The 24,468-nt window shown below is 40.7% G+C and overlaps 5 protein-coding genes across 5 annotated transcripts in view; 1 reads left to right on the top strand and 4 right to left on the bottom strand.

Moving 5' to 3' along the window:
• Window positions 1-41: 41 nt before the first annotated feature.
• LOC144656910 (uncharacterized) lies at window positions 42-4,075 on the bottom strand. Its single transcript, XM_078517154.1, has one exon. It carries the CDS (start codon window positions 2,868-2,870, stop codon window positions 1,416-1,418), a length of 1,455 nt encoding a protein of 484 aa, XP_078373280.1. The 5' UTR covers window positions 2,871-4,075; the 3' UTR covers window positions 42-1,415.
• A 1,274-nt stretch (window positions 4,076-5,349) lies between these two features.
• Window positions 5,350-12,227, top strand: LOC144658686 (all trans-polyprenyl-diphosphate synthase PDSS2-like). The gene is made up of 3 exons (XM_078519155.1): window positions 5,350-5,963; window positions 10,460-10,800; window positions 11,781-12,227. The coding sequence occupies exons 1-3, from the start codon at window positions 5,402-5,404 to the stop codon at window positions 12,147-12,149; spliced, it is 1,272 nt and encodes a 423-aa protein (XP_078375281.1). The 5' UTR covers window positions 5,350-5,401; the 3' UTR covers window positions 12,150-12,227.
• A 935-nt stretch (window positions 12,228-13,162) lies between these two features.
• LOC144657844 (uncharacterized) lies at window positions 13,163-14,121 on the bottom strand. The gene is made up of 2 exons (XM_078518205.1): window positions 13,312-14,121; window positions 13,163-13,249 (listed from the first exon to the last, which is right to left on the bottom strand). The coding sequence occupies exons 1-2, from the start codon at window positions 14,119-14,121 to the stop codon at window positions 13,163-13,165; spliced, it is 897 nt and encodes a 298-aa protein (XP_078374331.1).
• Window positions 14,122-16,968: 2,847 nt separating this feature from the next.
• Window positions 16,969-17,971, bottom strand: LOC144658703 (uncharacterized). Its single transcript, XM_078519178.1, has 2 exons — window positions 17,750-17,971; window positions 16,969-17,399 (listed from the first exon to the last, which is right to left on the bottom strand). The coding sequence occupies exons 1-2, from the start codon at window positions 17,946-17,948 to the stop codon at window positions 17,086-17,088; spliced, it is 513 nt and encodes a 170-aa protein (XP_078375304.1). The 5' UTR covers window positions 17,949-17,971; the 3' UTR covers window positions 16,969-17,085.
• Window positions 17,972-22,390: 4,419 nt separating this feature from the next.
• LOC144658677 (coadhesin-like) overlaps window positions 22,391-24,468 on the bottom strand; it is a 39,254-nt gene continuing 37,176 nt past the window's right edge. Inside the window, exon 13 of the mRNA XM_078519139.1 lies at window positions 22,391-22,528. The gene's annotated coding sequence lies outside the window, so the exon portion shown is untranslated. The remainder of the gene's footprint in view (window positions 22,529-24,468) is intronic.

The raw sequence follows: 24,468 nt of genomic DNA on the forward strand, positions 1-24,468 counted from the left end.
TTCCCCCCCCCCGGGGGGCGGCGCGCGCTCCCCACGTAACTCCCAAGTATTTTTTTTATGTATATTATAGACCAAGTTCAAAGCTTAATGATTTGTTAAATAACAGTATAAATATAGTAGGATCCCGATAAATTCAAAACCAACTACGGCCTCAATCTTTCGTTTTTGTCGGTAGTTCGTCTGCGCAAATAATTTGTAGGATAAAATCAGTATCCAGTGATGTTATAACTAAAAATAAGCTGCATTTTGTACTCAAAAGTGATCAATATATCTGGTGGATAGCATTATCCAGCTTTTCAACAAACCGAGGTCTGTGTTTCATCGTCCTTGGGTTTTTAGCTGCTATACATCTCCCTGTAGCGTTATATTTTCTAGTTTTTTTTCCCTGTTTTCTTAGGGATTACTGCTATATCCCCGGGAGACTACTTTCTCTGGGTATTGCTTGTTGCCATCGGTCAGGGTATATTATCTGCCTCGAGTTTACCTCTTGCTATATCGCTGGGGTTATATCTCCCTGGGGTCTTACTTCTTGCTTTCTCCCTTTAGGGATTTATCTCTTGTTTTCTTACTGGAACTTGGGATTTTTTCTCGTGCTTTCTCTCGGATTTTCCGCTTCTGGCTGTTTTACCTTCTGCCACTTTTGCGCCGTTTTTTGAAAGCCAAGTAACAGTAGCGGATCCAGACCTTGATCTAAGGTGGGGACCTTTCTTTTTGTGTGTACACCCAAACAATTTTAGCGAGGGGGGAAGTAATTAAAAAAATGTCATACCAAAAATAAGGAGGCCCCTCCCCTAGATCCGCCACTGATATGGTTAGAAATGTCTTTTTTTCTCGATCCTTATCTTAAGTTACGGCTTGAGAAAACTACCAAATGAAGGAAACGAAAAAGAAATCTTCATTATCTTTAAATACCGGGCTTTTGCTATCGTTTAGGGATTTTACGCTTTGCCCTCTTTCTGGCAGGGATTTTCTTGCTGGCCCCTTAAGATTTTATATATCGCTTGTTAACTCCTTAAGATTTCACTTCTAGCCGCCCCCCCCCCCCCCCCCCTGAAGTATTATTTCTTATAAAACTAGCCCGTAGTTCGCCTCTAATATTTTGCAATCGCACTTTTAGCTACGATTAAAAACAACCGCCAGCTATCTCTTTGCATCAGATTAAGGTTTTGTTATATTCGATCGCTTTGATCTCTTTTCGTGTTCACCAGTGGTCCTATTGTGCGCTTAGTGGAGGTGTCCGCTAACTGGACATTTAAAATGCAGTGTTTGTATGTGGTTAAAACTACCATGACTTAGAGTCCGCTTAAGAGAAGTGTCCGTTAGCGAACGTTCGAAAGTAGTTTCGTTTTCCACTACAGCTGTGGATAATAGTTGGTAAGAGGAGTTGCAGGCTTCAGTTAATATATGAAGAGAACCTACGACCTGTCAGGGTCGTCCTTCTTAAATACAAAATCTACAGGTGGGACGGGCGTGGCGGGTCCTCTTATGTACCTATGCCTCTTTCGAGACTCGTCCTGGTACATCCATGATTTGTCTGAGAACAGGTTCATGTTAGGACAAGTATGAATATTGATCACACCTTCCTTTCTCTCGCTTGGCCTCTCAAAAGAGATGTTGGCATTAGCTCCGGCTTTAAAATGGCCCGCTTTTGAGGTTACCCCGTCTAAAGCTTGTTTCTTCACACGCAGTGCGGAGGGCGGTAAAGCAGGAAGAGGTTGCTTAACAAACGACTGAACTTTCGTCTTAAGTTCGTCAGTTTCCGACCTGGCGCGATTTTGAAGTTGCTGAACGGTCGATACCTTTCGGGTGCCTACGTCGCCAGGTTCGGATCGCGCTCGTAATCTTTCGATGACAACGCTGATCGATTCGAAGTCGCCTTCTTCGCTGTTCGGCGGAGTTGGAATGTCTGATTCGTTCGACTTCCGTTTTATGACTTGATTGTTTTCAGAACATGCTATTATTGATGACGGAAGAGCAACAATCTCGCTGCTTTTTTGTTCCGTGTTTGATGAAGTGTCACATTTGTTCCTTGTTATTTTGTCAGCTGCCTCGACATCAAAATCTTGATTTTGTACTGCAAACTCACTGCCTGCTGAGTTTACTTTTGTGCTAACATCGATCAGAGCTGAAATCTTTTGATCCGCAGCACTCAGCGACCCTGCTCCGTTTGCCGTCTCGTGGCATCTTGAGTAATGCATCAGTGATTTCTCGGTCAAAACAGGAAACCTAGTTTCTCTAGACCCTGTGCTTTGTTTCTTAACTCCACTGATTTTTCTACTTTCCTTTCTCTTCAAATTTTTCTCTAATATTTGATATTTTAAATGATCAAGTTTCTCCCTTTGTTCTGCAGACATTCGCACAGAATCTTCTACTTCACTATCTGAAAAACTTCGACCCCTGGTTAACTCCTGATCAGAAACTTTCTTCCACGATAAATTTCCTTGCCCCGGATCAGGAAGACTTATTTTATGTGTATGAGAGTCTTTATCAAAGTGTACCAGACGCTTGCTATGTATAGTCACGCTTTCTCCATTATTCAGCCGGTTACCTTTGGCCCCTTTTCGATGTGTCCAACTGGGGGACGACGATCTGTATTCTTCATGCGCATTAACGTTCTCGCCAGACATTGCTGGAAACGTCAGCGTCTCTTCGACCCTGTCGTTGCCGTAGATGCTGTGTTCAGGTTTGGGTGAAGTAGCACTCTTTTTGTTACACATCTTCCCTTGATTATGCTCATTCCTCCACGCGACTGAAACCGTCTGATCGTGAGGCAATGCTGGTCTCGAGTTTCCCGTGCTTCTGTCATCAGGCTTTCGTTCCAGCTCACTAGTGCTCTTCCTTCGAGTGTTTGTAAACTGTGGCGTTAACATAGCTTTAAGTAATGGCTGCCCTTCACTTTTGCGTCGATTCCCTTCTCTTAAGCCTGACGCCGAAGCGTCCTGAGGCCATGTAACGGTCTTTCGATCACGAAGCTCTCGGCTTCCGCGTTTCGAGTCCCTTGACGCAGCACGCTTTCTCGTAAATCTGCTTTGTGTCCAAGCTCGTTGTCAGCAAGACGTCTCTTCCAATCTCCAATCTTGAAAACGTCAATATTATCGGTAGTGTTTTCCTTACCATTTAGCGATGAACTTGGCTCAACAAATCCATTAATCCGATTTTCATCTAGAGGCAAGACGGACATATTGTGCGTGTACTGTTTCACCGTCAAAGAATCTAATTGATTCTAAATGCACGAAAGCGGAAAATTTTGATTAGCTTTGTGCTCCCGAAATGTTATTTGCATCGCAATTAGTTTCATAGCTTTGTCAATACAAAATATTGGTCACGACAGCCTCTAAATACTTCTCACTTCATTGTGTACAAAAAGTAAATTACGTGTCATCAATTGGCGTCATTAGTGGTCAAATATCACGAATGTCACTCACGCATAATGCCCTCTTGTTGAAAAGCAGCCTCCCTCCGGCTAACTTCTTGCGCGATAACATCTTGAAACGCAAGCCTTATAACCTCCTCTAAAGTCTATCCGTGTCATTTCCAAGTGTCTGTGTTTGCAAATTTGAAGATCACAGTCTTTGACAAAACGTCACCCTTCTTTCAACATCAACTCTAACATGCATTATAGCTCATTATGACTCGTGGAAAGAAATGACATATCCACCTTATTATATTAGAGAAGTTAACGCTCCATGAAATTAACACGTATTTAGAATATTCACGTTAATTAAGGTAGTGTAAATTTTATGTCAATTTCCACGCCATCGATTTCTGTTGAACCAAAATTCTGAGCTTGTCCCAACGAAAAAGAAGTATAAAACTCATCAACAATGCTCTCTGTTTGCCGGCACCCTTCATTTGATCTTTAAATAAAAAATGTTTTCAAGATTTTAAGTTCTTCCTGCTTCTCTGGGGTATTATTTGTACAAAATATTAACAAATACTTCACAAATCGATCGATCTGACTCTCTTCTGTTATGATATGTCCTTAATATTTTGTTCCTGTTGTCATTAAAATAAGTGTTTTCCATCACGGACAATTTCCTTTTATTCCCTGTATCAGGAATGGGCCTTCACTCGCTGTTCTATATGTTGCTCCAACAACCCAGGGGCGGATCTAGGGGAGGCCACCTTATTTTTTGGCCAAATAGAGGCCCCGAAGGGCCGAGAAAAATAATTTTCAAGAGCAGGCCCCCTTATTATTCCAGCGCCTGGATGATCGTGCCCCCACTTAGCTGAAGGTCTGGATCCACTACTGCAACCGAACGCCTGAAGGGGTATACATTATTTGAAAGTGTTAATAAACGCATTAGTCGGAAAATCAGTGGTATAAAAAGAGGATCATGACTAATACACCACACGAGTACTACGAGTAACATACGGGTAACATACGAGTAACACACGAAACATACGGGCACATACGGGTACATACAGGTAACATACGAGTAACATACGGATACATACGAGTAACATACGGATGATACGAGTAACATACGGATGCATACGAGTAACATACCAGTTCTTTTATCATTTCACTTTATTTTATTTTATTTTTCATTTTTATTTTATCCTCCCCCACCCCCCTTCCCGTCAACAAGGTTGCGTGACGAGCCCAAAGGACAAAACGTATTGAAGACGTATAAAGAATTGGAAATGTTATAAGATCAATAGCTCATCTTCTTGAATTCACTTACATACGATCTTACCCGTAACATACGAGTAACATAAGGACACATACGGGTGCATACCAGTTCCTATTTCATTTCACTTTATTTTATTTTGTTTTTTTGTTTTTCATTTTTTTGCTCCTTGTCCTTTGGGCTCGTCACGCAATTTTTTTTGGAGGGGAGAGCGATGGAGGAAACACGTTACATCTAATGACCAATAATTGATTTTCGATTATTAGTCGATTATCATACTCGCATGTTACCTGTATGTACCCGTAATTGCCCGTATGTTTTGTTTTGTTTACTTGTGTTGCATAAAATAAAAATGGAAAATAAAATAAGATAAAATAAAGTGAAATGAAATTGGAACTGGTATGTTACTCGTATGTATCCGTATGTTACTCGTATGTATCCGTATGTTACTCGTATGTTACCTGTATGTATCCGTATGTACCCGTATGTTCCCTGTGTTACTCGTATGTTACCCGTATGTTACTCGTGGTACTCGTGTGGTGTATTAAAGAGAACAACAGAACAAAAATACAAAACGTTAACAAACACAGCAGGGCACCCATGTAGGTTGTCGGCCACTCAAAAAAATTTTCTGGAAATTATTCGGAAATATATAAACATTATAACACAAAAGAATCTAGAAACTGTTAAAGTAAACTGTCTGCCAGCTGTAATCCGCCCTCGGGCTGTATTCAACAATGCAACTTACATGATGTGCTAACTTGTTTATGATTTTACCACTGACACATTTAACCGCGGCGCGATTGCATGTGTGCAAAATGGCGGTCGTGCGAAGCCTTGCGAAGGAAAGCAAACCATTCCTCTCGGCTCTTCGTCTCATCGGAAGCTATCATAACTCCAAGTGCAACCCTACGCAATACAGCTCTATGTTTTTCTCAAGGCAATCACGATGTGCAAGGCTTTTTATTAGGAGAAATATCTGGTCTTCCCGACAAGACGATTTGAGCAGAGCTCTCTCTGACGCCGAGAAAATTGTTGGATATCCGACGTCTTTCCTAAATCTTCGATATCTGTTGAGCGATGAGATCTCTAACATCGCCATGTACATGAAAAGGTTCGCTATGAGCAAGCATCCGATGTTGCGAACAGCTCGGGGCTTTGTATCTGACGAGAACCACACTATACAAACTCGAGGACTTCTGGTGCTCCTCATCTCCAAGGCTTCCCGACCGTGTTTAAAAACCGACTGGAACATGGAGCAGGAATTAGTATCGGATATTCATTCAAGCCAGAGACAGCTAGCGGACATAACAGAAACTATACACACAGGTAAGACGTTGTGCATTAGGGGGGGGGGGGGGGGGGGGGGGGGACATTCCATTTTTAATCCGAACGCCCCTCCCCGTCCCCCTCCCCCCCCCCCCACTGGCCCCCACTGAAGGCACGATTCCAACACCCTAGTTTTTTGTTTGTTTGTTTGTTGTCAGCCCTTTTGAAGTCTGCATCCGTTTAGCCTCCCACGCAGTCATTTTTAGGGGCGATTGTGTTACACTCCTCTCCACAAACGCCTACTTAACCGAGGCCAACATTCCTTTCCGCCACTAAGCCAATCAGATTTTACCAACTAAAATCTGGAAGGTTGACCTTGACCGCAAGATGCTCTCCGTGGTATGAAACCAAAACAATAGCTGTTATTGGAGTTGTCAGCGGTTTGACATACAAACGAGGCGAAAGGGTCATTCTGCATTGTGTTGATAGATGTGTTGACCCTTTCGCCTCGTTCGCATAACTTCTTAACAAAAGAATATATTATCGCTGGCTCAACTGCAATAACAGCTATTGATCAGAGCTGGCTAATAGCACCGCGTTCTTTCAAGTTTAGGATGTTTTGCTCAAAATTCATTTAGATATATAAAAGCAATTTCCTAATTTGCTGGCTACGGTAAATCGCTTGTTTATCAAACTTGACTTTTGTTGTTTGACAGTCTCGACGTTTTGTTGGCTTTGTTGTGATATTGCCATTCGAGAAAATATATTAGGAGCGTGGTTCATTTATCGTTCAAAATGTGTTTGCACGAAGAAAAAAATATTTTCCGCAACCCTAAAATCGAAAGACCGTCAAACTATCGACGGGAAAAATACAATGCTAGCCTTTTAGAATTGTTCGGGGTCAAGTTTTACAGAGTGAAAAAAAAAATTCACCGTGCAGTGAATTATTGTTGTGGTCACCATTTCCAAGTTCTACGTGTTCGTCAACTTGATCAGTTCATTGCAGTTTTACCCTTCGATTCATCAACTTGGAAATACCATAGATCTCTTCTTTGAAGGAATTCGTATCCATAGTGGTGATATTTTTTTTGATGTTCTCACAGATTGCTGATTTGATCAGGTGAGGAAGTTAAACTGCACTTTTCCCAAAACTTCTAACCATTCCAGCAGATGACTGAATCAAAGCGTCGCACAAAAAAGCACTTCGATTCAAATCAATGATTTTTCTGGTGTTTTAGCCATCGTGTAGTACTAAAGTGGAATATTCAAGCCCGTATCTCAAAGACGGAATTCGCGGGTAATTTTATAACGATTATCAGACAATGCCTAAATGGTGATTGGTAGGTCGTCTGGTGAGTAAAACAATGGGAAAGGAATGTTGGTGTCAGTTAAGCACGGAAATATCAACTCCGCGATTAAACATCATGCAGAAATCAGCCACGACATACATCCAAGTTACGCCGAAATTCTTGAAACAGGTGTAAGCAGCAAGAACAAAAGACTGTTTCTGGAGTCTTTACATTCTTTCCGAGACAAAAACACTTTAAACGAAAGAGCGCCCTTCCCAAGGGTTTACGCATCGCTAGTTGCTCCCCAGGGGGGCAACGAACAATAACGTCAATGCAACTTATTAGAATTCTGCCAACCTTGCAAAATCCATCATTCTCTGAAGAAGACCGCAGAAGGCGATCAAAAATTTAGAGTATCCTTTTATATTTTTAGATCTGTTTAAATCATTTTTATATTTTAAGCTATGACCACAGATCGCTCCAGCAGTTTTAAAACCTACATGTGTATTTCTACATCTTTTTTTCTGATATACATCATAGCCATGCTATTTCACTTCGAGATGGTCTAGATAGAACCCTAGCCACTGGCCATTCAAGTAGGCAAAATGATGTACATTTTTAGCTATGATCCCTATCAGAGTATAAGGTGTAGAAACAGAGTTAATAGTCCATTATGGAATTACTATGGAAAAAATGCAAAGGAGTGAGGCTAACACATTTTTTCAGAGTGAGAAATAAGTTGGCACATACTGCTAATGTCATACAGTACATAGACCCAATGCAAATATGGCGGCCGTTAATTTTTGGCTCCCAGAAAAATCATTTGTCAACAAAATTAAATTACTTTAACTTAAAGATAAAGTCAAAGTAAATCAGTGTACGAAGTTTAAAGGCTATACTTCCATCTGATGGGAAGTTACAGGGGTATTTATATTGCCAAAAACATGAAAACGAGGCTAGGCAGGCCAGGGTGATTTTTTCCATACAAATCTCTTAAATTTTAATGAGTCATAACTTTGCAGCCATTTAACCCAAAACACTGAAACTTCTCAAAATAGCATCTAGTATTTCATATATATATTTGAGTGCCACCCTCAGCGTTTTAAGAAAATTGACCAAACAACAGAAATGAATGACAACCATTTTTGCATAAGGTCTATGTATCTATTCTTTATACTCTGATAAAGAATACCCGTAACTTTTTCTGTGAGAAAGATACCCACAAGAATCCCAGCAATATTTATAAAATGAAAGCAGATGTCCAATTCCCTTCATGAGGCACACATGCAGGGAATGATGCTACAATGTAGTTGTATTCAGCAAAACAAGTTGTGACTTGGCAATTGCAACTATGTACAGTCAACTCTTGTTATAGTGAACACATGTGGGATGATGTTTAGTGTCTGTAATAGCAAGAGTCCGTAATTCCTGGTAACTAGGATAATTAAGCTTTCTCACATTCAATACTAATTGAAAATCTTTGTTAGAGCGGTTTTCACTTGAGTGTCGAAAGTAAATTGCGTTTGCTTTGGTTTTGCATTTTTACGCTTTGTGATTGGCTTAAAAATCTCGCACCACTTTCTCAGCCAATCAGGAGTAAAACCAAAACCAATCGTGACTCGCTCACGCACGTTTTCCCGCGCTTCGTGCCGGCTACATGTATTTGCTTCGAGTTTTGATTGGTTCACTGGATTGTCTGTGTCCTTTGTGATTGGCCAGAGTAATTACTTTGGTTTTGGTTTTACGACACTCAATTGAAAACTGCTCTAATCAGTGGAAATTGTAGCAAATCAATGAAGTCACAAGTCACATCCAATTCTCTGTTTTCATCATTTTCACTAAAATGTTAATTTTATCCATTATCACAATTACACGATGAGAGCAGTTTTCCATTGAGTGTTGAAAGTGTAATCTGCGCTTTCTCGATAACTTTTAATTCTTGATAACTCACATTTTCCCATGCCTGCAGCTCGGGTTGTGTTTTGCTCTTAGTTGTTATTGGTTTGTTGTTGTTTCCTTTAGCTGTGATTGGTTCTTGTTCAATGTAATTGTTTTGGTTCTGGTTTTGCGAACTCAAATGAAAACAGCTGTATCCATTGACTACATGTACCATAGCAAAACCAACTGGGGGTAACCTCAGTATCCCTTTCGGGGGGAGTAGTACTGCCCCTGCCTACTTTCAAACTTTCGTTCAACATGTTCAAACATTTGAAAAACCATTTGGATCAATCCAGCATGTTGCACTTGTTTGGCGACAACAAATCATGGCAAGGTTCAGCAATATTGACGTTGGATCAGTATGTTGGGGTTATTTGATGAGGGTTTTATAATGCTGTCTGGGTTTAAATCATTCATCTGACATCTGTTTTTTTATCTATTTATTTATTTTAACTATTTACTACACCAAATGCAAGAAAAACTGTAAAAAAACATAGACAGCATTTCAAAAAGGCGAGGAAGCCTTAAAATAAGCCTTAAAGCTTGCAACATTTAGGCTGGCTTTCTTCGTACAAAATATTTGCTTTTTGTTGGAAAAGTACAGTAAAAACCTGCATATAAGGACCTAGATTTTTCCAATTTTGCCTAAAAAGGTTCATGTAGAAATGGTATTTAGTGGGATTTTAGGCTACTTAGGTTCTTAAATAGCTTCTTAATTTGATAGGGGCACTAGTGGTCGGCCCAGATAACTACCACAAGGCATATGTGATATTGAATATATTGCCATATGAGATTATTATCTAGACAACAGGTTTGATGATAACCATACAGTTCATTTACATGTATCTTTCCAAAGTACCAGCATGCATGTCTAGACTAATTTTTTTTTCTGTATTTTCATCTGTCCATCCGTTTTTGTAAAATAACGACTTATTGAAAATTTTAGGCTAAATAGGTTCTTATGAAAATTTTAGCCTTACAGGTTCTTATATGCGGGTTTTAATAATAAGTGTTCCATGTACACTCACGGTCTGTTTTGGGAGTTTCAAATTTTTAGGTTAGGTTATGCCATTGCTTTTGTTCTGCAACATATCATGTGCCTTGAAAAGTCCTTTGTTAGCAGCCTCGTTCCCAGGGTCTCTTCTTGTGCTCGCTCTGGTGGGCGGAGAGATAGAGACCCTGGGAATGAGGTTGCTCTGTTGGCCCAGTCCAAGTGTATGTTCCATGTACTGTCCAGTGACTCCTCCTTCTGATTTCAATCAAATTCAAGATGTCTGTTTGTATTAGCAAGTGGTTGGTGTTTCTTAATGAGAAATTTTTCTATTGCAGCCAACTTGGTACATACAGGTATTGTCAATCTGTCCGACATCTCGTCATCCAGTAAGTCATACCAAGATGACATGGAATTTGGCAACAAAATGGCTGTGTTGAGTGGCGACTTTCTTCTAGCAAATGCTTGTACCGGATTAGCAGAACTTAAAGACACTGAAGTAGTGCAAATGATTTCGCAGGTAATCGGACATTTGATGGAAGGAGAATTTCTGAAGATCACATTCAATGCCGACAATTTGAACTTGGAGTTTTGGAAAGATTTAGTGTTCAAGTGTAAGGGAAGCTTAATGGCAAACAGTTGTAAAGCAGCATTGAAGATTGTTGCACATTCAAAAGAGGTGAGGATCTTTCTCTTGTTTGTAATGATGGCATGCCATTTTATCGTCAAAACAACATTCAGGTAATAAGTAATGATGGAAGGAAGACATTGATTACATGTTTGTTATGTATGGGTTAATTTTTTATATAGATAACAAACAGATGTTCAAAGACGGATTCCACTGAAAGTTTGAGCGATACCAAAAATCTGCTCGCAGCACAGCAACATTTTGTATACTATTTAAAAGATCTTACTGAGATTTTTTGTCTTAGTGACCCTGTAATTAAATTCTAAAGCATGCTCGAGAAAATTAAAGTCAAAACTCGTAAAAATGTTCAAAACGCGTGCCATTTTGTTTTGAACTGGCGTGAAACGTCCGTTTTAACTGAAATATAGATAATTTCAAATCCATTTTTCTCTTGCGGGGTCAGCTTGCTAACGTTTTGGCAGATTTTTGTTAACTGTACTTAAACTGTTACCATACTATGAGGTCTCTTTGGTAACTTTATTTTTGCCTGTACTGCTCGAATGTTGGGAAGAAACCATCTACACAGTCTCCAAAACCTTCTTGAGATGGTATCTGTACTTTTCTTATGATGCTCTGGAGGATTCTAAACTGACACTTTTGAAAAAGATCTGAAGATTTTTTTGAGACCGCTTTTTGACATCAGACATTTGTTTGGGTTAGAATGAACTTGGCTGCAACCCAAATGCCTCTTTTGCATAGCTTTATCTCAGTTGCTTCATTTTCATATCTTAGCACATTGGTATTGTCATGAATCTGTAAGCAAACGCCTCGTTTACATGTCTCTAACTCAATGCCATGTTAGCTTTTCTTTATGCAAGGGAACGACTGTGACCTTAACTGTAAGATGCGTTTCTGTGCCTCCTTAACAAACCTTACGAAGGGTGTTTGACCCAGTTTCAATATCGATTCTCTACTCATCTTGGTGTAAGTCAACAGTAAAACTAATATTTGTTATGATTGGTTACTTTCAGCTTCAGGAAAAGGCTTTTGAATTTGGCAAGAATATCGCCTATGCTCATCAGTTGAAGGAAGACCTTCAGTCTCTACATGAACAAAAATCTACCACCATTCTCCATAGTGCGCCCGTGATTCTCTCCAGCAGCCAAACTGAGGTGAAAAAACTGCTAAATGAAATCTTTTCAGAAGAAAACACAGAGAAACTGGATCAGCTATACCAGGAACTGTCAGGTATGGTTATCCAAGAAGAAACAGTGGCACAGATAAAAAAACTGAGTTCATTTTATGGAAAAACAGCTTTGGAAACACTGTGTGTCTTTCCAGAGTCTGACGCCAAGAAAGCCCTAGTAAACATTGCCAACTCGTGTACTTATCAAGGGTAGTGTAGTGGCACAATTGGAGTACACAAGTTGTTTTTTGTACTTTATCAGTGAAAAGAATTATAATGTTTTTAATGAGAATCTGATGTGAAGTGATTATTAGTTCGTATAGTGTGATCGTCCGGGTGAGAGTAGTTCTGAGAAGAACTGTTGTTGGTGACTGACGTTTCGACAACCTGAGCGGAAGTCATCTTCAGAGTCAAGTGAAAAGTTGTTGTCAGTCGATGATGTTATAAGTCTGGTCCGTTGAAGTTGATTGGTCAGTTAAGCCGTGATGTTATTGGCTGTAAGACTCGTGTAAAGTTTGTCATCAGTAATTGGTCAGTTTCGATCCGTCTATTGTTAGTCTAATTAAGTCGTTCTGTTCCGTCTATTGTTAGTCAAATTAAGTCGTTCTGTTGGCGGTTCGTTTGTCGCTTCTCTTTTCGTCGTGAATAAGTCGTTTGTAAGGTGCCGGTAGTTGTTGACATCTGTTGATAGGCTTCTGTTCTAAGTTTGTGTACCAGCTTTCCAGAGTCAGTCGTTGAAAATAGTTAGTACTGTAGGTTAAGCATTCAGCAGAGTCCCAGTCGATTTTGTGTTTAGTAAGTCGGTGGTGTTCAGAAATGTGATTGTTGACATCACCATTTCTCGTCGCTCGTTTGTGTTCAGTCAGTCTCGTGGTCAAGTTTCTACCGGTCTCTCCGATGTAGGAGGCCTGGCAGTCGGAGCATTTGATCTTATAAATCGCTCCCTGTCTGTTGTTAGGTTCGTCCCTGTCTTTAACGTTGGTCAGTAAATGTCGTAACGTTGTTATAGGTTTGTGAGCTACACGGATATTGTAGGGTTGTAGGATCCGCGCAATAGTCTCAGAAGTGCCCTTGATGTAGGGTAAAGTCGCTGTAGTAACAGATGTCAGATTTCTGTCAGTTTCAGTAGTTCTGTGAGTGTTGCGTCTAATAAAGTCAGTATTGTAGTTGTTCTTGTGGAAAACGCGGTCAAGGTATTTGTTTTCGTCAGATAAACTGTCTGGTGTGTCACAAACTAGTTGCGCTCGTCTCGTCAAAGTCTTGATAGTCGTAGCTTTGTGGGAAGTCGGGTTGTAGGATGTTTCGTCCAGTAATCTGTCGGTATGCGTCGGTTTTCTGTACACTGTAGTTCGTATTTTGTTGATGTCGCGGCTTACCAGACAGTCAAGAAAAGGAAGTTTTCCGTTTTCTTCGATCTCCCTGGTAAACTGAATGTCGGCGTTCTGTTCGTTTAGGTGTTTGTGAAAGTCGTCGATTTCGTCTTTGTGTACGGTGGTAAAAGTATCGTCAACGTAGCGTAACCAGAGCGGTATCGTTTGTCGGCAAGTTGCAAGGGCGCGTTCCTCGATGTTTTGCATCACAATTTCTGCGACAACAACGGAAACCGGCGACCCCATGGCTGTTCCGTGCAACTGCTTGTAGTGTTTTCCGTTGTACTGGAAGTAAGTCGATGTAAGGCAGAGGTTCAGTAAGTCCATAATGTCTTCAGTCGGTAGCGGTAATGTAACAGTAGATTGTTGAATAGCGGTCTCGGTGCACTGTAGAGCCAATTGAAGTGGAATACTGGTGAACAGTGATTTCACATCAAAAGACACAAGTTTGTAGTCGTCAGGTATCTGTACAGTCTTGATGGCGTCAATAAAGTTCTCAGTAGATTGTAGTTTACGTCTGGATTCGTCTGTAAGAGGTTGCAGTATAGTCGTCAGGTATTTAGACAGTTGGTACGTAGGGGACCCACAGAACGAGACTATGGGTCGCATCGGTATACCCGGCTTGTGCAGTTTCGGTAGTCCGTAAAGTTTCGGTGGTTGCGGTACTGAGCACCGCAGTCGGTAGTAACGTTGATTGTCAAAAGCGTCGGTCTTTTTAAGCGTAAGTAGTTTGTTGTTCAGTTTACGTTGTAGTGCAGGCGTCGGGTCACGTTTAAGTACTTCGTAGATTTGTTTGTCGTTAACAAGTGCGTCCATTTTGTCATAGTAATCAGTCTTGTCCATAACAACAGTAACGCGTCCTTTGTCGGCTGGTAGTATAACAATGTTGTCGTCGGTTTTCAGTCGTTTCAGTGCTTGTTGTTCGTCTTTAGTCAAGTTGCTGTTAGGTATGGAGGCTGACTGTATCGTGGAAGCAATTCTGCTTCTGATGTTATCCTTGGCTGGTTCCGATAAATCTCGCTGACGAGACATAACCGCCTCAACACTAGATACAATAGTCTCGGTCGGTATACGTTTAGGTGTCACTGAGTGTTTCAGTCCGTATGAGAGTACCTGCGTCTCAGTTTTGTCTAAGGGACGGGAAGAAATATTCCTGACCCAGTTTTCGTCAGATTTGTGTCGCTTTTTGTCTTTGTTGTGTTGAAGTCGTGTCAGTTTTTGTTTGTGTTCAGTGCGAACACGGTCTGTCGTTTTGTTGGCACGTCTGTCGGCAATAGTCGTAATAGTGTCAAGTAAGTTAGTCGGTATCAGTTGTTTAAGTTTGTCAAGTTGTTGTTGTAGTTTGTTGTTGTAGTATTTGAGTCTTCTGTGACAGTCGTTTATCCGCGCTTTGACCAGTCGTCTGCAGGTGGATTTGACGATCTGGATGGCCTCTTGTGTGTTCAACGGCGACTTAAGACGGGAGAGCCATAAATTTCAACCGCGGGCCCACATTAGCATAAATTCGAAAAATTTGAAAAAAATTCACAGCATAGCCCTAGGTAAACTATAACTATAAATATATATTTTACTTCGATTCGATGAATATTTTAGGCGTACGGAAGTGATCTTGATTTTGCATCTCTCGGAAGCGGTTTCAGGGGTCTGATACCGCACACTGCAAACACCTCAATTTCAAAATTAAAACGATCTCTTTCGAAACAACAAATACATCATCTAAAAGAATCGATAATTATACACATTTTGAATGGTTATTTTCTAAGTTTGAATCAATATTAAATATTTGGGAGATTTTTAATTCTTTACATCATTTTGAGACATTTCACGCAAGGCAAAATTGACAAAATTCAGCGCCTAAAATCATTGCCTGGTACATAAGCTAAGGTATAAAAACGTATACCACGTGAAAGAGCATTGTTTCTTCTTTGAAAATCCGTTTTCAAAACCACGGGCTACTAAAAAGACGATTTTTAACGGCCCGAAATGCAAGTAGTACTTTCGTGAAATTTGAGCTTCGCCGTAACGGCTTCGCGATGCTTGAAACTCACAAAGAATAACAAATAAACATATTTAAACAATACAGTTTTAATAATACTTGTCAACAGGTACCAGAACATACTCGCGAGACTATTTGGCGTGGTGTTGTATCATTTCTAAGAAATAAGAAACCATTTTAGCCGTTTTATTTGACCTCGAGTTCCAAAGTAACAGAAAGCAAACACAGGTCACGTAGCGTTTGTTAAGGTCAAAGCACCCTTTATCAGATCAAATTGTAATCAATGAATTTCATTTGTAACACAGATAACAAGAGCTACAATCAAATAATGTTCATACCTTATAATAAGTAGTCAAAGCACCCTGGAAACTTTAAAAAATCCAATCGAAGCCCATCGAAAACAACATCTATTCTTCGCTGGTTTGATTCAACTGTGCTTATCGTTAGCTTGCGTTACATAATGGATAGACCGCTGACAAGCTGTTATATTTTGCGGGCTTGATTCTACAGAAGGACGTTTATCCGTCCTTTACAGTCTATTAAATATTTTATTATTGTTGTTAGTGACCCCTTTTACCCTAAATGTTTGTTAAGTAAACTAAAGCGTGACCTTAACTCGGGTGACTTTCAACAGATGCCACTTAGGAACGAACCTTTATTTTCTTAGGGGGGGGGGGGGGGAGGGGTGGACATTAGCCAAATAAATTGCTGCAGAGTAAAACCGGCTGAAATAATCGTGCAAGAAAGCCAAAAAATTAATTTCGTTAAATGAAAATGAAACATGTGAAAAATAAACATCTAGCTCAGCAAAAATTACCCCTCCCGTCTCCCATCTTCTCAAAAAATAATGGTTTTTAGCTCACTTATCTAAATACATCTCCTGTTGTGTCATTTGGTTTTACTATCTTTCTGTAATATTCATTGTTATTGGCTATTCCTTTATTTGAAAATATATCCTTTACTCTACAACTTCAAGATGAACTAAATGGGTCAAGTTATTATTAAGCAATTTATCAATTAGTTTTTGCTATATTTATAGTAAATATTGAGTTAAGTATGAAAAACGTTTTTTCGACAAAAGTAGCCCTCTGCAGGTATTGTGTAACCTTAAAGCAGCTCTCCAATCAGTTGCAATAGTCAACATTTAAATCTTAAACCCTCGTGCAAGAACACGACCCAACAATATCTGAAATGAAACTAATGTAAGGCGCTTTTCGCTTTGATGATTGGGCCTCGATGTCCATGTTGTAGAAATCGCAGATTGACCGCAGTTGTGCAACACTGAGTTTGGTCAGCTTGTTACTAGTATACAAGGAACATATCATATTAAGTGTGTCATACACGATGGGATGAACCAGTTGGCACTGGTCTAGGATGGATGCACGAGCAGAGGTAAAGGCTTCTTCCTCTTGGGCCGCCAGAAGGTCGTTATCATCGGTTACATGAGCTGACTGAGATGTCGCGTGTTTCAATTTTGCAGCGGTACGCGAGAAGTATCCCTGAATCTGCTGCGCAGTTAGGAACTCGTCAACCTGAAAGAGCCGCTGACCATTTTCCTTCCTTGCGTATCGCATGTCCCGAGATACTTTTTCAGGGTCGGATTTGTGGCCAGTCTCCTACCCGATCTGGAACTTAGCATCCAGGTACTGGCGCTGATTGTCGTTAAAACGGCTGGCCTTTTTTGAAACTTTTAGAGCCCAGCCTTGCTCTAGGGGGGCCTCTGGGCACTCTTCATGATCAGTTGTCGTCGGGACAGCTAGTGTTGGCTGAAGGGAACAACCCTCTTAAATCTTTTTAGCGTACGCCAATACTGCCTGGTCAAAAAGGGTGTGCTTCTCAGAAACGAGTTTGCACTTTCCGAACAGCAAATGGCGCTCAAGGTTGTAGTACTTCTGATAGGTGCAGATGCACCCATTCACAGGACACGACAACAGCCCACTGCTTGCACCTTCCTCTTCTTCATCTCCGTCCTCGTCTTCTTCTTCATCCAAGTGTTCGATCATGGCTCGTTCGGCAGGTACGCGCCTTTCTTTAGAGCATGCCACAAAGTCTCCTTTAGACACCTCAGCCTTACACACATCTGGTAACCTTACAGGAACTGAATAATGGACCAGAAAAAAATATTAGAAAAAAGTAAAAGAATAACATAGTAATGTACAAATGAAACAAAATAGTAGGGAAGACTCTTCAAATTATTTGTTTATATATTTTATCTTATCTTATTTATTTTTTTATTTAATATTTTACTGGTAAGATGGGAGTTTCATCCAAATAAGAATAAGATGTTGAAAATAAAAAAAAGACAAGAAATCGGATTGCCCATCATTAAATAGTTTTTTCCGATTTACTTTTTCCCTTGACTTTTTCTTAACACAGTAGTGAAAATATCAGAATAGAGGTATATAACTAATATAAGATATGCATGTATGTTGTTGTTGTAACTATAACCTTGTAATTGAGACCATGGTATATTCTTTCCCTCTCCAATGTTGCATGCCTTCCATACTGTGACACAGTCCTCTTGGTAGAGGAAATTGTTTAAGCTGCTGATACCCTCCCAGCGGCCTGGAACCTCTTGCTGGGGCTTGTTGGTAGCATCGGTAACTAGGACGACCCGCACAGCACTCATGCCCCCGTGAGACAACATGGCTTCTTTGAAGTCGCGCGCCGTTACCACGTCGTGGCCCTGGTTGATGTATCATCGCACATAAGCCTTGATGGAAGCGGCTTTCCTGTCACAAGGCCCTTTACCTCCCTGAGGGTCACTGAAGTCGACTCTTTTTACATCAATCCCCGTCGCCTCTCCCATCAGACGGCATGCTGACAGCATGGCTGCACTGTGATAGCACCCAGCGTTATCTTGCCTTAGTGCTGCACTTGTAATTTCAGGATGCTTGAGCCATGACCGAACACTTGGATGAAGAAGAAGACGAGGACGGAGATGAAGAAGAGGAAGGTGCAAGCAGTGGGCTGTTGTCGTGTCCTGTGGATGGGTGCATCTGCACCTATCAAAAGTACTACAACCTTGAGCGCCATTTGCTGTTCGGAAAGTGCAAACTCGTTTCTGAGAAGCACACCCTTTTTGACCAGGCAGTATTGGCGTACGCTAAAAAGATTTAAGAGGGTTGTTCCCTTCAGCCAACACTAGCTGTCCCGACGACAACTGATCATGAAGAGTGCCCAGAGGCCCCCCTAGAGCAAGGCTGGGCTCTAAAAGTTTCAAAAAAGGCCAGCCGTTTTAACGACAATCAGCGCCAGTACCTGGATGCTAAGTTCCAGATCGGGTAGGAGACTGGCCACAAATCCGACCCTGAAAAAGTATCTCGGGACATGCGATACGCAAGGAAGGAAAATGGTCAGCGGCTCTTTCAGGTTGACGAGTTCCTAACTGCGCAGCAGATTCAGGGATACTTCTCGCGTACCGCTGCAAAATTGAAACACGCGACATCTCAGTCAGCTCATGTAACCGATGATAACGACCTTCTGGCGGCCCAAGAGGAAGAAGCCTTTACCTCTGCTCGTGCATCCATCCTAGACCAGTGCCAACTGGTTCATCCCATCGTGTATGACACACTTAATATGATATGTTCCTTGTATACTAGTAACAAGCTGACCAAACTCAGTGTTGCACAACTGCGGTCAATCTGCGATTTCTACAACATGGACATCGAGGCCCAATCATCAAAGCGAAAAGCGCCTTACATTAGTTTCATTTCAGATATTGTTGGGTCGTGTTCTTGCACGAGGGTTTAAGATTTAAATGTTGACTATTGCAACTGATTGGAGAGCTGCTTTAAGGTTACACAATACCTGCAGAGGGCTACTTTTGTCGAAAAAACGTTTTTCATACTTAACTCAATATTTACTATAAATATAGCAAAAACTAATTGATAAATTGCTTAATAATAACTTGACCCATTTAGTTCATCTTGAAGTTGTAGAGTAAAGGATATATTTTCAAATAAAGGAATAGCCAATAACAATGAATATTACAGAAAGATAGTAAAACCAAATGACACAACAGGAGATGTATTTAGATAAGTGAGCTAAAAACCATTATTTTTTGAGAAGATGGGAGACGGGAGGGGTAATTTTTGCTGAGCTAGATGTTTATTTTTCACATGTTTCATTTTCATTTAACGAAATTAATTTTTTGGCTTTCTTGCACGATTATTTCAGCCGGTTTTACTCTGCAGCAATTTATTTGGCTAATGTCCACCCCCTCCCCCCCCCCCCCTAAGAAAATAAAGGTTCGTTCCTAAGTGGCATCTGTTGAAAGTCACCCGAGTTAAGGTCACGCTTTAGTTTACTTAACAAACATTTAGGGTAAAAGGGGTCACTAACAACAATAATAAAATATTTAATAGACTGTAAAGGACGGATAAACGTCCTTCTGTAGAATCAAGCCCGCAAAATATAACAGCTTGTCAGCGGTCTATCCATTATGTAACGCAAGCTAACGATAAGCACAGTTGAATCAAACCAGCGAAGAATAGATGTTGTTTTCGATGGGCTTCGATTGGATTTTTTAAAGTTTCCAGGGTGCTTTGACTACTTATTATAAGGTATGAACATTATTTGATTGTAGCTCTTGTTATCTGTGTTACAAATGAAATTCATTGATTACAATTTGATCTGATAAAGGGTGCTTTGACCTTAACAAACGCTACGTGACCTGTGTTTGCTTTCTGTTACTTTGGAACTCGAGGTCAAATAAAACGGCTAAAATGGTTTCTTATTTCTTAGAAATGATACAACACCACGCCAAATAGTCTCGCGAGTATGTTCTGGTACCTGTTGACAAGTATTATTAAAACTGTATTGTTTAAATATGTTTATTTGTTATTCTTTGTGAGTTTCAGGCATCGCGAAGCCGTTACGGCGAAGCTCAAATTTCACGAAAGTACTACTTGCATTTCGGGCCGTTAAAAATCGTCTTTTTAGTAGCCCGTGGTTTTGAAAACGGATTTTCAAAGAAGAAACAATGCTCTTTCACGTGGTATACGTTTTTATACCTTAGCTTATGTACCAGGCAGTGATTTTAGGCGCTGAATTTTGTCAATTTTGCCTTGCGTGAAATGTCTCAAAATGATGTAAAGAATTAAGAATCTCCCAAATATTTAATATTGATTCAAACTTAGAAAATAACCATTCAAAATGTGTATAATTATCGATTCTTTTAGATGATGTATTTGTTGTTTCGAAAGAGATCGTTTTAATTTTGAAATTGAGGTGTTTGCAGTGTGCGGTATCAGACCCCTGAAACCGCTTCCGAGAGATGCAAAATCAAGATCACTTCCGTACGCCTAAAATATTCATCGAATCGAAGTAAAATATATATTTATAGTTATAGTTCACCTAGGGCTATGCTGTGAATTTTTTTCAAATTTTTCGAATTTATGCTAATGTGGGCCCGCGGTTGAAATTTATGGCTCTCCCGTCTTAAGTTTAAGTCCAGCCGGAACGAGACCAAGATCTTTGCAGCGGTGGTTGAACCAGAGTTGCTGGCGTATTCGTCTGACAGTACTTGCGTAACTGATGTAGTTGTTCGCAAGTCGTTCGCTCTGTCGTCCAAGTGAACGTAATAAAGTAAATGGTTTGAACCCAGGACCCACCATTTCAAACCTAAATGGTTTGAACCCAGGACGCCCTTGCAACTTGCCGACAAACGATACCGCTCTGGTTACGCTACGTTGACGATACTTTTACCACCGTACACAAAGACGAAATCGACGACTTTCACAAACACCTAAACGAACAGAACGCCGACATTCAGTTTACCAGGGAGATCGAAGAAAACGGAAAACTTCCTTTTCTTGACTGTCTGGTAAGCCGCGACATCAACAAAATACGAACTACAGTGTACAGAAAACCGACGCATACCGACAGATTACTGGACGAAACATCCTACAACCCGACTTCCCACAAAGCTACGACTATCAAGACTTTGACGAGACGAGCGCAACTAGTTTGTGACACACCAGACAGTTTATCTGACGAAAACAAATACCTTGACCGCGTTTTCCACAAGAACAACTACAATACTGACTTTATTAGACGCAACACTCACAGAACTACTGAAACTGACAGAAATCTGACATCTGTTACTACAGCGACTTTACCCTACATCAAGGGCACTTCTGAGACTATTGCGCGGATCCTACAACCCTACAATATCCGTGTAGCTCACAAACCTATAACAACGTTACGACATTTACTGACCAACGTTAAAGACAGGGACGAACCTAACAACAGACAGGGAGCGATTTATAAGATCAAATGCTCCGACTGCCAGGCCTCCTACATCGGAGAGACCGGTAGAAACTTGACCACGAGACTGACTGAACACAAACGAGCGACGAGAAATGGTGATGTCAACAATCACATTTCTGAACACCACCGACTTACTAAACACAAAATCGACTGGGACTCTGCTGAATGCTTAACCTACAGTACTAACTATTTTCAACGACTGACTCTGGAAAGCTGGTACACAAACTTAGAACAGAAGCCTATCAACAGATGTCAACAACTACCGGCACCTTACAAACGACTTATTCACGACGAAAAGAGAAGCGACAAACGAACCGCCAACAGAACGACTTAATTTGACTAACAATAGACGGAACAGAACGACTTAATTAGACTAACAATAGACGGATCGAAACTGACCAATTACTGATGACAAACTTTACACGAGTCTTACAGCCAATAACATCACGGCTTAACTGACCAATCAACTTCAACGGACCAGACTTATAACATCATCGACTGACAACAACTTTTCACTTGACTCTGAAGATGACTTCCGCTCAGGTTGTCGAAACGTCAGTCACCAACAACAGTTCTTCTCAGAACTACTCTCACCCGGACGATCACACTATACGAACTACTGATACTCCTGGGTTCAAACCATTTACTTTATGAAGTGATTATTGTAAAACTGCAGATTTTGATAATAATCCCTTCCGAAAATGGTAGGCCCCTTGAAATCTCACACACGAAAAACTGCTCCACTAGCATGATTAACATTGCTTTTATTTAAACCACTCTACAACACCATATATCATATATTTTTCCCATGCTTTTCCCCGACCAAAAGTAATCCCTAAGTAGTCCAAAACCATCTGCCGTTTTTTTTTTGTATTATCATTTTTATCCCACTGAATCATCTTGTGAAACGAATATGTAACCCAACCGTTGTCTGCATCACCTTGCTGAATGGCTCTGCAAGGAAAAAAAATAAATTTCGATTTACGGGGTATATTGGCCGTTCCGAGGTTGCGCAGGGAACTGGGGCGAGTTTGACCTTGAAACATGGTTCAAAATCCAAACAAACGTCTCTAATTGTGAGCCAGCGTCCCCCAAAACCATATAAACTCTTAAAATATTTTTATCAGTTTTGTGACAGCTGTAAAATCCTGCTTAAGACCCAGTTCTTGAAAGAAACTAACATGAAAATCACTATTTTTGCCCATTTTAAAGAGTATCGCAAAAATCATGAAAAATTTAAGAGTTTATATGGTTTTGGGGGACGCTGTCTCAAAATAAGAGACGTTTGTATGGATTTTTAACCATGTTTCAATTATGGAGGTATATCTAGGACAAAATTCAATACTCAGTAGTTGAAATAAAATAATCGAAATCAGGAATGCATCAATCCAAAGTTGAATGGCAACAATCCGATTCAGCAAATAGCCATAATGCAAAAAGGCAAAACGCAAGAAGGCAAAACCCTAAAAGGCATCATACAAACAGGCATCACGCTAATAGGCATAACGCAAACAGGCATCACGCAAGTAGGCAAAACTCAAAGAGGCATAACGCAAGTAGGCAAAACGCAAGGAGGCATAACGCAAACAGGCATTACGCAAACTGGCATCATGCAAGTAGGCATCACGCAAAGAGGCATCACGCAAGTAGGCAAAACGCAAACAGGCATCACGCAAGAAGGCATCACGCAAACAGGCATCACGCAAGAGGCAAAACGCAAACAGGCATCACGCAGAACAAAATTTTTTTTGGGGGGGGGGGTCGTTTTCTTGGGGAGCTTGGAAACGAAGCTTGATTTGGTAGCCGAGCCTTTTTTCACGATAGCGAAATTTTCGCAAAATATCCACTCAAACGTTTTGATAGAATCAGATATTTGTTTAGCATTGTCAAGCGATTCCAAAAATGTTTTTAGTTTTCTAGTTGACGAATTATCCGAACTTCTGCATACCATAAAACCGCTATGTTCGCGGCACTTGGAAAATTTAGCCCGCTTATTTTTCGATGAGCTATGAACACAAAACGGATCGAAATCCGCCAATCACAGCCCACTAGCTTGACCTTGTGAACTTGAGGGCTCAGTTGCATGAAATCAACACGGTTTTACAGCGATTCTTTTTGCTGTCGTCGGTAAACTTGCCAAGCGATTTTTAAAATTATTTTGGTTCCCAAGCAAACGAATGTTACGGGCTTGTGCATAACAAAATCGTTTCGTTCTTGCGGGAGTTCTTGCAAGTTAAAAACCGGAGTTTCTCGGAGTTGGCTTCATGCAAATGAGCCCTCAAGTTCACAAGGTCATGCTAGTGGGCTTTGATTGGCGGATTTCGATCCGTTTTGTGTTCATAGCTCATCGAAAAATAAGCGGGCTGAGACAAAAATTTTCCAAGTGCCGCGAACATAGCGGTTTTATGGTATGCAGAAGTTCGGATAATTCGTCAACTAGAAAACTAAAAACATTTTTGGAATCGCTTGACAATTATAAACAAATATCTGATTCTATCAAAACGTTTGAGTGGATATTTTGCGAAAATTTCGCTATTGTGAAAAAGGCTCGGCTACCAAATCAAGCCTCGTTTCCAAGCTCCCCAAGAAAACGATCCCCCCCCCCCAAACTTTTGCTTTGCGTGATGCCTGTTTGCGTTTTGCCTACTTGCGTGATGCCTGTTTGCGTGATGCCTTCTTGCGTGATGCCTGTTTGCGTTTTGCCTACTTGCGTGATGCCTTTTTGCGTGATGCCTACTTGCGTGATGCCAGTTTGCGTGATGCCTGTTTGCGTTATGCCTCCTTGCGTTTTGCCTACTTGCGTTATGCCTCTGCGTTTTGCCTACTTGCGTGATGCCTGTTTGCGTTATGCCTATTAGCGTGATGTCTGTTTGTATGATGCCTTTTAGGGTTTT

Source organism: Oculina patagonica, chromosome 6 (assembly GCF_052425735.1).
Source record: "Oculina patagonica isolate OP01 chromosome 6, crgOcupat, whole genome shotgun sequence".
Classification (NCBI taxonomy): domain Eukaryota; kingdom Metazoa; phylum Cnidaria; class Anthozoa; order Scleractinia; family Oculinidae; genus Oculina; species Oculina patagonica.

Coding starts and splice junctions, on each gene's coding strand:
- LOC144657844 (XM_078518205.1), bottom strand. CDS start 14,121: ATGGACGCACTTGTTAACGACAAACAAATCTACGAAGTACTTAAACGT. Junction 13,250..13,311: donor TTCCTTTTCTTGACTGTCTG/GTAAGCCGCGAC, acceptor GCATACCGACAG/ATTACTGGACGAAACATCCT.
- LOC144658686 (XM_078519155.1), top strand. CDS start 5,402: ATGATTTTACCACTGACACATTTAACCGCGGCGCGATTGCATGTGTGC. Junction 5,964..10,459: donor AACAGAAACTATACACACAG/GTAAGACGTTGT, acceptor TTTCTATTGCAG/CCAACTTGGTACATACAGGT. Junction 10,801..11,780: donor TTGTTGCACATTCAAAAGAG/GTGAGGATCTTT, acceptor GGTTACTTTCAG/CTTCAGGAAAAGGCTTTTGA.
- LOC144656910 (XM_078517154.1), bottom strand. CDS start 2,870: ATGTTAACGCCACAGTTTACAAACACTCGAAGGAAGAGCACTAGTGAG.
- LOC144658703 (XM_078519178.1), bottom strand. CDS start 17,948: ATGTTGTCTCACGGGGGCATGAGTGCTGTGCGGGTCGTCCTAGTTACC. Junction 17,400..17,749: donor ACCATGGTCTCAATTACAAG/GTTATAGTTACA, acceptor TCCATTATTCAG/TTCCTGTAAGGTTACCAGAT.